Source organism: Xiphophorus hellerii, chromosome 18, assembly GCF_003331165.1.
Source record: "Xiphophorus hellerii strain 12219 chromosome 18, Xiphophorus_hellerii-4.1, whole genome shotgun sequence".
NCBI lineage: Eukaryota > Metazoa > Chordata > Actinopteri > Cyprinodontiformes > Poeciliidae > Xiphophorus > Xiphophorus hellerii.
In genome coordinates, this window is record NC_045689.1 from 23849887 (window position 1) to 23864080 (window position 14194).

Here is a 14194-nt window from a genome sequence, read left to right on the forward strand (position 1 = left end):
TGGTCGACAACTAAACAGAAATGATGCTTATGACAGTGTAAACTACAAAGCGTGATGGGCAATGCTTTTTGGAATTTTTTACAACTTGGCTGTTTTTTCCACAAAGAAACATTTCCAAGAAGACAAATTTGAATTTCAAAGGGAGGGAAATCTGTAGTTGCCTTCTTTCCGCCAGCTGACCAGTTGTGTGCAGCAACAGGTAGGACAGAAGAATCTGTATTATATGGTGTGTGCTACTCATTTCACCCTATATTGTTTAGCATTAATTTTTATTGTGTCATAGCTGACTTTACTTTTGAAAGGATGTTTGGCACCAAGTTTGGGCACCAGCCTTCTGTAATTATCTCGTAGTTATAAAACGGTAGGACAAAAAAATGTCATCAGGAAGTCATCTTTTTCTTAATGAGGGGACACAATCTGTCATATTTCATAATACTCAAAAGGTCAAATGAAGATGAGAACCAAATAAATGGAACTAGTGTGTTCCACATTTTATCCGTAGAATATTTTTCCTGGGTTATTTTGTCACCCGAACAAAATAAATGCAACTAAGCTGAAAATAATAAACTATTAAGTTAAATTATGCGTACTGTGTGAGCATTTTATGACTGTCAATGGATTTTTTCACAATGCTTTGAGTAAGCTGGGTGTGAAATTATTGTAGGTACAAAACGCAATTAGGAAGGGACAAAATGGCAACTCATGGGTATAAATGAGAGCACACATTGGTGAGGGGGCAAAGTTACCCAGAGGCCTTTATGCTCAATATAGCTGATGAAAATGCTACGGGTGCTGAAAAAAAAAAAAAAAACAGTGCCAGAGATTGGCTCTGATCTGCAGGTTGAACAATGAAAAATCAAAATTCATTTCCTGAGTTATAGAAAGCATAAAAACTATGATTTCCTACTATTTTCAGTCTAAATTTAACCACATTGACCAACAGAATGTACTTTGATGCACATCAAGTTTGTTAAGAAAAGAGATAAAGTTTATGCAAAAATGTGGCTACTTGTAATTTAATCTTGAATACAATAATAATACATCTATCAAATAACCTGCAGCATTTGATTTTGTTTTTTACTTGTTATAATCCTTGAAAATATCAGAATTGTTTAAAAAAAAAAAAGAAGAAAAAACTGGCATTGGCAGACGGCAAATCAAACAAAATAAAAAATAAAACTGGAAATCTGTAACCAGTCAAGAAAATCCAGATTGTTCAAAAACTCTGGTAATAACAGCACTTCCTCTATTTCAGACAATAGGCATATCATGATCGGTGTGAAAGTGTAATCTCTACCTAATGTTAGTGAATGAATATTTTGAGATTATGGTGAACTCCTCACCTTGTATCCGGAGGATTTGACATGTAGGCCTCTTTTGGTGAGTGTGGACTTCATTCGGATGAAAAAGCCACGTTCTGGAGGATCATCAGCAGCAGAATGAGGACTGGAGGGACCTGCTGTCAAAGATCAAAATACCATTTTAATGACTGATAAGCAAAGTAAAAAATACCACTTCTATATTATGTGGCGAGAGACTTTGCCTAGGGAAATGGCAAAAATCAAAATTTAGCTCCTTATTACAGGACAAAAAGTACCAGGCTCAGGGGTACCGGCTAGTGAAGAGGTGGAGGCGGTGCTGGAGGCGCTGTCGGGGGCAATGTGGCAGCCGGCTTCGGCCCGCAGATGCGGTTTGATCCCCAGCCGCTCGGCCATCTCCACGTGGTCCGCTGGGTGGATGTAGTCGAACACGCTGCTGCCGGTCAGCTCCACCTGAACGGAGGCACAGCCACCCATCAGAGTCCAACGCTTAGAGCACAAACAGCAAAGCGTGTGCAGGTACAGCTCACACACATGGGTAGGGCAAAAAAAAAAAAATCAATATATGTTATGACAGGAAAATGAAAGCACCGCTCTGGGTTACTACTCAACAAGGAATGAGGAGGTTGTAAGACATCCCCCCACCCATCTTACACACACACACACACACCCACATAACACAATCCAGCCTCACAGGGCTATGTCACTACAGTGGTACACAAATAAAACCTGGAGAGATAAAAATCAATTGTATTTGTTGATTAAATACAGGTGAACTCCAACTATCTCAAAAGGTCACATTACTATTCTTCCTATTGTGTCTCTCCCTGCTCCTTCTTTCAGTTACAGTCTTCCCCAGCCGGCATAAAGAGTGGTGCAACAGCTCCATACGATGCTATCATCATAATACATCACAGTCGCATCTCTAATCATTTAAAGGTAATAATGGTGCTGCTGTTGCATGGCATCCATAAAAGCTGCACAATCTAAGACGCTGTGATTCCATCTGAAGGTGTATAAATGAGTGTGCAGGGGTGTGTGTGTGTGAGAGAGAGAGAGGAAGAGAGAGAGAGACGGAAACAATATCGGGGTGTAAAGGCCTTCTATTATGGTATGCAGCTTCTGTTACATCTGTGAACGTTTGTGTGTTTCCGCAACTTGTGTGTCTGTGTGGCAAAACCATTCCATCTGATAAAACCCACGGCCACAGCAGCCTCACACCCTTGTCTGTAGGACACAACCATTTATTACCGGATTAGAGCCATTTACTGCAGGCTTTATGGGAGCTTCAGCTGGTCCTCAAGGACATCACAGCCAGGGAAGAGCGGAAGAAGAGTAAAGAAGGAGGGAGTGGAGCAATGAGGGTGAAGGAGGCCGAGAAGGAAACCCCATCAGAGAGAGCGGGGATGGAAGAAAAGGGCTGGATAAAAAAACAAAAAACAAATAGAAGAGCTGCCAAAGGTCCCATGGAACTTCACAGAACCCAATCTATGAATTTGTGTTTTTGTGGAAAATAGTGCGACTGTGTCTAAATCTAAATATGGAGGCTAAAAGGGTGACAATGCTGAAGTTGGTTAAAACATATGTTTTCATTAGGGGAAATTTATCACCTGCATGACTACAAGAGCATCAACACAGATTCTGCTTCTTTTCTCTCTAAAGGGACATCTGCAATCACACACTGTTTAGACTAAGAGTAACTGGATCTAACTTCTGCAAGAAGGAAGAGAAGTCTCTGGTAGACGATACGACCAGAATCTTTTATAAAATCAAAAGAATAAGTTCAGTTCCCTGTCACAGATGTGGAGATAGAGAACATAAATTGGTCTAAAACTGTTGCCAATAGGACTTTTTTATGGAGAAGCTCCATGTATGGAACCTTGCAAAGGCGTTCATATTTTATCCTATTGCAACTACAAACTTCCTAACAGACCAATACAAAGGGGAAGAAAATATACTCATGGGTTTTAAGTACTTTAACAAATGACATCTGGATATGTGCAGTTTGCTTTCTCGTCCCCAGATTCTGTAGCTTCAAGTGCCACCCTTCACTCCATTCCTTCATTTACTGCTGCAAGTCTTCTGGTTAAACATTCCCCATTCCTCTGGGCAAAATATCCTTAGATCAGTCAGATTGGATTGATGAGGTCTGTGAACATGCTTTTTGAAGTCTTGACAGATTTTTATTTTTAAAAGTTTCCGTGGTACTATTAGCCTTTATTTGCAGTATTTGGACAGACAGGGAGAGAAACAAAAGGAATGAAAGTTTTTGCCAGTTTTTAACCTGATAAAGGTTGAAAACTTCATCAAGTTGGAAATCTCATAATGAGATTTAAGTCTGGACCTTAGATAGTTATGTTACATTGTGACAGAGCGTCCATGAGGAAGGGTGAAAATCTGTGTTGGTCTGAAGTCTGTTGTTGCCTCTAAAAGGTTTTCTTTCCAAGATTGCCTTCAATTTAGCGCCATCCGTCTTCCAATCAACTCCAACCAGTTTCCCTGCATAGTTTCCCACGCTGAAGGAAAGCATTCCCTCAGCATGATGGTCATGTGTGATGTTTTCCCCCCATACATCTCCTTAAATGCACGCATACCTTTTCCCCCCCGTGTTCCTCTGTCTTTACGATTCTGTTTGTTCTATAATGCTGTGACAGATCTCTGAGATCGTCACGAAACCGCAGGATTTCTACAGAGATCAATAATAAATTACACACAGGTGGCGGGAAAATTGTGGTTGCAATCAACAAAATGTTAAAATGTTCATGAAACATTAATACTTCTGCAAGCCACTGAACATCCACACCTTGCTTTTTCTGGAAGACGTAATAAAAGCAGGATGTAATTTAATAACTCAAAGTGATAAGATTACCTGTTTATATTTGTTGCTGTTGGACTGCATACTGATTTCAATTTGTTTATTTCCACTGTCTATGCTTACACATGTAGAACAGATATTAGCATAAATCATTATGGCTACCTGGGTAGTCTTATCCGACATCCTCAGCAGACTTTAAATAAAACACTCACTTTCCCTTAGCACACTGACGGCATCATGCTGCATCTTCAACATGTTCTCCTCTGGCATTTCCACTAGTGACAAGACATGCATACAACATGGAGAATATTTTCCTTTTTACTGTCTAACAGACAAAAGCACAAAATATTTGTTTCTCAGAGGTTTCATCTGTTTTTGTGATCTTGTTTTATAGGTTTTTTTCTTTCTTTTTTTTTTTTTTTAACTGCAAAAATGAGTCATTTCAGACTTTTAGCCTCAGTTTACATGAAAATGTTTTAATCAAAGCAGATTCACTGGTTATTTATTGCTTAAGTGAACTATTCAGTGGATATACATTTATTGAATCGTATGGTGTGTCAATTAAGCTATAGGGTCACAAATATTGAGAGAGCTAGTAAGAAAGTGGGAGTGAAGGATACAGACCTCACACAGTGATCTTATGTGGACTTTGACTAGGTCAATCTAAAACATGAATATGTTGATCTTTAGCTTTAGCTGTACCTATAGTATAAAATCTTGTACAGCCTCAAAAAGGACTTTTTCCCCCCAGGATTGCTCTGTATTTATTTCCCCTTAACTCCAACTCTGTCCCACTTGAAGAAAAGCCATTCCGCATCATGATGCTGCTACCACCGTGTGTCACTGTGGAGATGATGTGTTCAGAATGATGAGTGGTGTTAATTTCCCATTTTGCCAACTGGTCAAATTATCAGTTGATCTTCTACTGTCAAAGCACCTTCTTCCACATGTTTTGATGTCCCCTACAAGCTTACAAGCTGCAAGAAAAAGTATTTTCTTGCAACTTTATTTTAAACGTTAGATTTGTAGAGTGTGTGACTAAAGTATGTCTTGTCATCAGATTCCTCCATTTGATTCAATGGATCTCTGTAGTATCTACAGGGTTACCACGGCCCATTTGGCTACTTCTCTGGTTAATGGCCTTGTTATCTAGTTTTTTAATATTAGTTTGTATGTAAGTTCCCGGAAGATGCTCAAAGACTTTTCTTTATAAACCAATGCTGGTTAAACTTCTCCACAACTCTCTGACCTTTCTAGTGTGCTCCTTGACCTTCACAAGGCTCTTCTTATCTACACAGGGGTTAAATTACACACTGGTGTGTTTTAATTACTAACTAGGTGACTTCTGAGAGCAACATGATTGCATTTATTTAGGGTACAAATAAAACACATTGGACTTTGTGGTTCTAGCAGAACAAAATGTGAAAATGTTTCTGAAGGTGAACACCTTTACAGGGTACTGTAGTAGCCTTTTTGAGATTAGCATCACATCAGTACCTTAGTGTAAACTCTGCACATGAACATTTCAACAAACCCAACTGATAACTTGTTCCTTCCTGCTGGCTTGCATGCTACTTTCACACATGTAGTACAGATATTAGCATAAATCATTATGACTGTCTGGGTAGTCACATCCGGTATCCTCACAGGGCTTTAAATAAAACACTCCTTTTTCCTCAGCATACTGTTTGCATCATGTTGGGGCTTCTGCACGCTATTCTCTGGCGCCCCTCAAGTATTTCCAGCTGTGATGGTGCATCTCACAGGGAGAATATTGTCTTTACTGTGACAGACAAAACCGCTTTTAATATTCCAGAGAGTTTCAACAGACATTTAAGGGTGGTTCAAGAAACAGGATTATCAATGTAGTAATCCTATTTTATCTCATTTAACAAAAAGGATGGGTTTTTTTCTTCTTTTTTACTTTCATATTATAGTTCCTATGCCGTAAAGTTAGCACTTTATTTTCAACACTATGCATGTAATATTAAACTATTTGATTAGTGTTTTTAAAAAAACTTTAGCTTCTTTGAAAATAGATGTTCTTCTAAAATTCATTGCAGTTTTGAAAACCCCCAGAAAAAGATGATGAGTCTTGTCCATTTTGCAAATGGCAAAACATTCAGTGTAAGCAAAAACAGAATATGCAGAGTAATGCACATTAGAAAAAAGCAGCTTGAAATACCAATACAACCTTCTGAGCATTGATTGAGAAAAATAAGTTATGTCCGCCTTCATAAATAAAAAAAAAATTGGCTTTAAGTTCACATTTGTTTACAGACAGAGTAATAAATGTCGCAGGACTTGGAATAAAGATACATCTAAAAAAAATATAGTTATTGTAAAAAAATTTAATATTTTTGTTACATTTTAGAGAGTGAAACTTATACATGTAGATTGTTAAAAAGTTAAATATTGGAAGCTAATGGTGTCACAACCAAATTAACTAATCAACTGAATAAATATGCAAGGGTCTCACAGTCTGGATCAGTAAGCTGTACAATCATGAGGAGGGTTGCAGAATTGACAGATATCAAGTCATTGACATTTTTTTTTACATTGTTATGATATAAAAAAACTTCAAACTGCCTTGTTGCTGAATTGTGCTATACAAATAAACTTGATTGGTTGATTGATTGAAGGCTAAGCCACAAAATATCATTGCTAAAAAAGCTATCTATCGATTTATCACATTTGTACAGTGATAAATCCAAGCATTTTCATAGGAAATTCAGTGGAAGGAAAAAGTGCACCAGATTACCAGGGTTAATCGCATTTCTGTTAATACACTTGGATACAGGACTCTGTGAACAACCAGCTTCTTCAGCAATGACCTTTTGTGGCTTACCCTCTTGTTAGTGAATGGAGTCGATGACTGACGTCTGGACATCTGTCCAGAGGAGAGAAATGTTGCACTTTTACACAAAATAATTTTTTTTACAAGTTTCACCTTTTGAAATGAGCAAGAAAAAATGTTTAACCTTATTTTAGATGTACCTGTACTGCCACAAAAGATTGATTTAATTTATTTTCCTTTTGAAATTGGTTAACTGTGATGTTACTGTGATAAACAGAAAGAAGACAGCTTTTGTAGACAATAGATGTCCTTCTAGGTCTGCCTCCCCTTTTCATTTGTACAATAAAAAGTTCTATTCTGTTATTCTGTTCTATGACTTTAAACATTTCTCCTTTCTTCAGAAGAGGCTTCTGCAGCTCTGATTATGGTTTGAAAGTTTCAGTCTAATGAGTCGTTTTTAGGACAATCACGCTAATGGTGAGTGGAAAAACATCTTAAGGAAACAAGGAAATAACTCTAAAACTAAAAACATTTGGCTGACTTTCTTTTTTTGCGTATCAGTGAATTAAGTAAGTTGCCTTCACATTTAGCTGTACAATGTGCATTTTTGGGTCTTTAGTGGACAAAATTCTGCATTTCATTGTTCAGACATTGTTGTCTAAATTGAATGTATCCATTTTGCTCCTTCATTAGAGAATTTAGATTATCTAAATAAGAGAAAGTTTGAAGTGAGTTTGGTTCCAGGCTCTGCTGCCTTCAGAATGTAGATAATATTCTACATGCTAAAAATGTAAATGAAATAAATATTTTCTACATGTTAACATCGTTACAATAAAGTGTTTATTTTTTCTGATTCCTTTTCTCCTCAGTGTGTATACAAACTTTAATTATTTTTCTGCGACAACTCTTTTTTGTTCTGAGATTAAGTTTATTTGTTCTCCTCCTGTTTCATCTCCATTTAATGCTTTTATATCAGCATTAATGCTTTAAAACAATTATTGTGTGGTCTCTCCTTGGATTAAGCTCAGGTTGAGCTTTTTTAAATTTTTCTTTTAATTAAATCAAGATCTATTCCGATTCAAAGACAAATTTAACAAACCCTGAGTCCGAATGGACAAACAATATGAAAGAGGCAGAGTTTCCCCGCCTTGTGGCATTGGAAAACAAGGTAGCGAGACAAACAGGTCCTTATGGGCTTTACTGGGGCTTAAGACCTATCCGAATAATATCACTCCATCACAGGCAGGAGGGAGGGATTGAAAAACGATCAAGCAGAAATTAGAAGATGAGAAAAAGACGGTGCAATCGAGAGGATGAGTCGGGCTCAGACACGAAAACAGGTATGGGATGGAGAGCGAGAGAGACACGAGGAGACGCCGAGATCATTCAAATTTGTGTGAGTGTGTGTGTGCGTGTGTGTGTGGGTGTGTGTGTGTGTGTGCGTGCAAGCACGCGGGTGGGACGTGTATGCGAGCCCACAGCACGCATACGCCTCTGTTTCGCTGCGTATGTGACCAGACTGTCTGTTTTTTTTTCTGTCATTGTGTGTGTGTGTCTGTCAGAACATCTGTGTGTGAGTGTGTGTGTGCAGACTGAAATCCACGTGCATGTATGTATGGTGGTGTGGAGGGGCATGGAGCAAGGTGGGGGGAGGAGGAGAGACATGATATAAATAATAGCAGGGGGCTTTAATATGTATGAGGCATCCGGGCAGTGGTCCACAACACACTAGAAGCCTTCACTGACTGATGGGAGAGGGAAGAAGTAGGGAGGGGGTTGTTGGGGGAGGGGGGGCTGCATACTAACCATTCGCAGATCAATTCTCTCCTCCCTCCATCTCCCATTCTTCCTCCTTTCTCTTTAGCCTATTTATCCTTTTTTCCCCCTTCCACTGGACAGTATTCTTACTTCTCCATCCTTTTTTTGCCTCCTGTCTCCTCCTCCTGTTTCATCCTCATTTTTTGTCCCACTGTGAGATGTTATATGAGGATTGCTGGGGAATAAAACAAATAAATAAATACCTGTAGAGGCACCGGGGGGTGGTGGAGGAGGGGGGTGGTGAGACGGGGCTGTGCCCTTGGTCAAGGTGCCTGACCTAAGCTAAGTCGGCTAAGCAACCCCACTGTCAGGGGAGCGGCCCGGGGTGTAAGCCGGGGCAGAGGGGTCAGGCGGAAGGGGTGGGGAGGGAAAAGGGGGACGCGAGACGCAGAGCGGGAGGGTCGATCCACGGGGGCTACATGCCCTCTAAAACAAACCACCAGTTCTACTTTTCCACTCAGAGCCTCGTTTGTTTGTCTGTCCTTCCCCTTTCCCCGGCGACCGCCTTCCACTCGCCAACAAAGCATACCAAAATGGTTTTGTCCTTTCCCTCCTACCCTCAATTCTTTCTCCCTTTCTTTTCTGTATATATGGGGTTTTTTCCGTCTTCGTTGTTCGCGCCCGTTAACACACGACACGCTCCCTCTGGCGCGTTCCCTCGCACCCTCTTTCTCCGATCATAAACCTCCTGCTATCTCCGCCCGCTCACGTCTTTTTAGGCAGGTAGTTGTGGCGTTGTGTGTTCAAGGTTTCGAATGTAATCTTCGATCATAAATAATTTCATTAGAATGCTGATGGCTTAGGCCCTGTTTGAGTAGATGTGATGGGTTAGGCCATCTGCTCAGCTGATAAGAACAGCTCTGTTTTATTAGCGTCTCCACAGAAGTCTCGGCTGCCTTGTTTACCTAGGCAATCCCAGGGCGAATTTCATTCCTACTGCACGTTTAAGCTCTATTTACACACTCACTGTCTCACTTTTTTCCTCCCTTATTCCCTCGCTTTATTTTCTCTCTGTCTGTTAATTGTCTGTCTGGCTCTCTCTTTTTCTTTCTTTCTTTCTTTATTTCTTCCCTCCTGTCACTGGTCCACCTGTTAGTCCGTCATCTTTCTGGTCTAACATTGTTAATGTTTTTACAAGAGAGCATGCAGATGTTTGTTTTAACATCTGTTTGAAAAGGTTAAAAAGGTTCCGCAGCAGGTTTAAATAACCTAAACATTGTTTAAAAGAACGCACAGTGTAACCATCTTTTCCTCACTTTAAATCTGACTAAAAGTTTGTTAGGATTTCAGAGTAAATACAGAAAGATTTTTTTATGCCTGTCCTCAAATGTAGATGCTTACCTAAACCATGATTAGTATTCTTATAAGCTTAGATGATGATGATATTATGACTTTGTAGGCTTCTAAGAGGTTAGTTTATTGAATTTTTAATATTTGAATTTATTTGATTTATTTTAAGGCACTTATAAGGAGATAAAAGGAGTCTGGTCATCCTTCAGTACATTTTTCTTTTACATTGATCGTATTATTCATCAAATTATTACATCAAAGTATAAACAGCATGAAAATGTTTGCCCATCAGGCTCTTCTGGTAGAAAAGACAGGTTCTGTATAAGAGGGATGAAAGTGTTTTCAGATCTAAAATGTGAGCAACAACCCAAAACAAAAACTAAAGATCTTTTAAAGATGGCTATGTGTTTCAATGTGTGAAACGTTTATGATATTGGCAATATGGCATGGCATAAGCACAGAGAGTAAAAAAACACAAAAACAATACCTGTTAGTCTTAACTTAAAATGATTTATTTTATTGATTAATTGTATTTCATACTTGTCCAGTCAAGAATATTTGGCCAAACAACGCACTGAGATAGTGTCCAACATTTGAGCAAAAACCCCAGATTTCTATTCTGAGCAAAATTAAAGGACTGATTCACTGTTTTTAGGAGATCAGGACGACATTTGATGACTTTTAGTATAAAGCATAAATATTCAGACAGGCCAAAAGTTAACTAGATTAGATTTACACAATATATTGAATCACAATATCATGGCAATATTGTGTGCCATATTGCACTTACAAAGGACTGTCTGCAGTAAATATTTGTTATTTGACATATTTTAACCATTTGTAAAACTTCTGCTTGCTAGTAACATATTCGGCCTGTCAGAAAGACAGTCAGTGACCTCATGGCTCAAACTTGATTTATGTTTTCAGAGGCCGAACAGCTGAAGCTCACAAAATGCAATTTGGGTTTCGTTAAACAAATTTAAATTGTGAAAAGTCCAAGAATTACCTCCAATCTATATATTCATTAAAAACGTCAGCGTGATACTATTTTCACTATTGTGATAATAGTATCACAATTAAATGTTTTGTTGATGTTTAAAACAGTCCTAAAATGGATTCATTCTGAGATATATGAAAAGTTTAGATCAAATTGTGAAACACAGAAAGCATTTATTTTCTTTGTTTAGCACCAAGAGGATCTAAAGCAGGCTTGAAAACCTAAATATAAAGATATTGCATTGTATTTTTTCCACAGTAGGCAGACAGGAAGAAGGGTGAGGAGAGGGGGGAAGACATGCGGCAAAGGTCGTCAGGACCGGGAGTCGAACCCGAGACGTCCGCGTCGAGGACTAAGGCCTCCAAACGTGGGGCGTGCTAATCCCCTGCGCCACCACAGCACGCCCCACTGGAACACATATTTGAACAGTGAACCTGGGGTTTGGTGAGGGAAGCATTCATACAGGAACTGCCTTGGACCAGGATGCACATTAGTGCATAGAGGCCTGCCTTCTAAAACCAAATGATTGCAATACAAAGTTAGCCCCATCCCAGAAAACACTTGAACTGTCTGCCTTGGCTTAAGTATTAAGTAAGTTTTGCCTGCATCTCCTGTAGGTCATAAAGGCTTTACTGTAGCGTCACAACAGACAAAAGAAAGATTAACGCTGATCAATTGCTTTTCATTGTGAAGTTGCCATGTGAATGTTAAACTCTGGAATAGGACAGAGTTAGGGTTTAGACTCCAACATTATTCTTTTTATTGCCATCAATAACACTAAATCACTGCAAGTTTTCATGTAAAAATACACTCAATTACTCTTGTAATTGTACTTTTCTTTCCCCTCCTTTCTCGTGCTGTACCCATCCCTCTTCATCTTCCTCTTATCACACCTCCTCTCCTTTCCTACCACTCTCTTTCTCTCGCTTGCTGTCTCTATCTATCTTCCCATCCCCCTTGGTGTTTTTCCCCCCTCCCTACAATCAATGTGGCTTTTAAGATGCCTATCGATTTGTTCCCCTAGACAGGCCCAGCGCACTGGGGCGACACTTTGATTGCTGGGCCAGTAATTACTGTTATTATTTATGCATCTGGGCAAAATGGCAGGACTTAACATTCACAGTACAAGAGGCCACAGGCAATCAACAGAGGTGAACACCTGGAGCAGTTGGGAGGGAGTAAAAGAAGGAGCGCCACCCCGGGAATGAGCTCGAGTCAGAGGTGCTCACACAAACACCCACACACACACACACACTCCTGGGGACGCAACATAAAAGCAAAAGAGGTAGAATATAGGGAAAGGTGTGAAAATTAAATAAAATATGCAGTACAGGTACGTACAGAGAAAAGAGAAGGTAAACAGCTTGATTGGCCCTGACTTATGACCAGACGGTCAGAACCTAAAACAATCTTTTTCATATCACTTAGCGCACCATGCTAACACTAACAGGTCACACTAAAACAACACTCTTAAAGGTGACATCTCAATATTAACAATGGAGTAAAAAAAAAAGATACTTTCAGTATAAGTTTGGTGTTGCATAAACAAGTTAGGTGGCAAACCGCTCGCTGAACAATATATTTGCAAAGCATGTTTTGAAAAACAAACTTCTGACTATTGTATTGCCCACCATATTGATAAAAGAGATGTTATATTGAACAGCTTTTTTTGATAATTTAAATCAAACATGTAATCCCGGAGAACAAGCTTGAATGCCTTTGAGCACGCCACTTTTACTTCAGTAAATAAATACGTAAGTGTATTTTTAAAAACTCTACATTTTGAGTCACTTTCTCTTTTTTTAATCACAAGCTAACATTCTTAGATAAATCCCATTGCTCTCATTTAATGTGTGAGGGACAACGGTAGTGGTGCAGCTGCTGAATCCAGGAGCAAAATAGTCTCACCTTCAAAATAAAACCAGGGTTTTCTGAATTAAAGCTGGTAATGTGAATTCGCATGAAGAATTAACACATAATGCGTGTTTGATGTGCAGTTTTTATGCAGGTCAGTGAAGGACATCTGAAGGGCACCGAAGTGACCCACAGAACCAGGTCCAGTAACGTTCTCTTGGCAGCACGCTTGCATGCAGAGTGAGATTTCAGTGACGCTAGCTGCATGAACTGCACTAATCATTGTTGTTTATGTCTGTTTTTAAATATGAACACCTCTCTTACACACAGTGTGACGATGCCGATGCTCTAATGTAAATGATTAACAGTTATTTATTGCAGGGAGGCTTGAAAGAGATACTTTAAAAGAAGAAAAAAACAGATAAAGTAACTATAATAAAAAAAGAAGAAGGACGTATGATCATTGTCATTTAAAGTTGTGATTTTCATGGGTTGGACCACACTTCAATTTTTTTTTTACATGAGGCTAATGAACTGCAGTCACAGCAGAAAGTAGCTCATGCATTCAGCACATGTGTGAATGAAACATCAATAGCAACAGCAAAATGTTTACAGAAATGTAAGCAATAACATAGGTAGAGGTCGAGGGGTCGTTGTATATTTGTTCTCTCAAGTTGGGTGAGCTCTCTCTGAAAATCTCTTTTCTTATGCCGTAGTTCTTGAAGAATAAGGGAAATAGCTAACATCACTATTGGGAGGTGAAGATTGACAAAAAATTGAGGTTGGAAAACTGAGATTTTGATAGGTACATCTGTGGTACAAGACCGCGTGTGGGGGTGTGCGTGTGTTGGTGTGTGTGAGAGGAGGATGAGGTAACCTTACCTGTGAGAGCCCCAGGTAGATGGAAACTGTCTCTGAGATGTAGAGGAAGCGTCCCTCCTGACTGACCACAAAGACAAAGCCATCCAGAGACTGCACACGAAACACACACGCATCCACACACACACAGACATAAAAAGGTAAACAGAAACAAGACAGACAAATTAGAGCAATTAGCATGTATCGAACAAATTGCAAGGAGCTAGAGAACAAACAACACGTCACCCTTCGGCCTCTTCTCTCAATTTACAATTGCACACACACACACACCCCTTTATGCAACTGCACACAACAGCTGCGAGCAAGACCTGCATTATCAAACAAAGTTACACGCACGCCCACACACACATATATAAACAAATTTAGAACAGAGAAACTGAGCTTATAGACCAGGGCTGTTTCAATCAGCTGTAATAAAGTCAGAG

At 39.3% G+C, this 14194-nt stretch overlaps 1 protein-coding gene across 4 annotated transcripts in view; it reads right to left on the bottom strand.

Moving 5' to 3' along the window:
• npas1 (neuronal PAS domain protein 1) overlaps positions 1-14194 on the bottom strand; it is a 56798-nt gene that overhangs the window by 10013 nt on the left and 32591 nt on the right. The window contains exons 5-7 of one of the 4 annotated variants that reach the window (XM_032545850.1): positions 13773-13862; positions 1598-1772; positions 1344-1456 (exon numbers count right to left, since the gene is read on the bottom strand). In XM_032545850.1, coding sequence (XP_032401741.1) covers positions 1344-1456; positions 1598-1772; positions 13773-13862 — 378 coding nt within the window. Of the gene's footprint in view, positions 1-1343; positions 1460-1597; positions 1773-13772; positions 13863-14194 lie in introns of all 4 variants that reach the window. The other 3 variants (XM_032545852.1, XM_032545851.1, XM_032545849.1) reach the window with 3 other exon arrangements.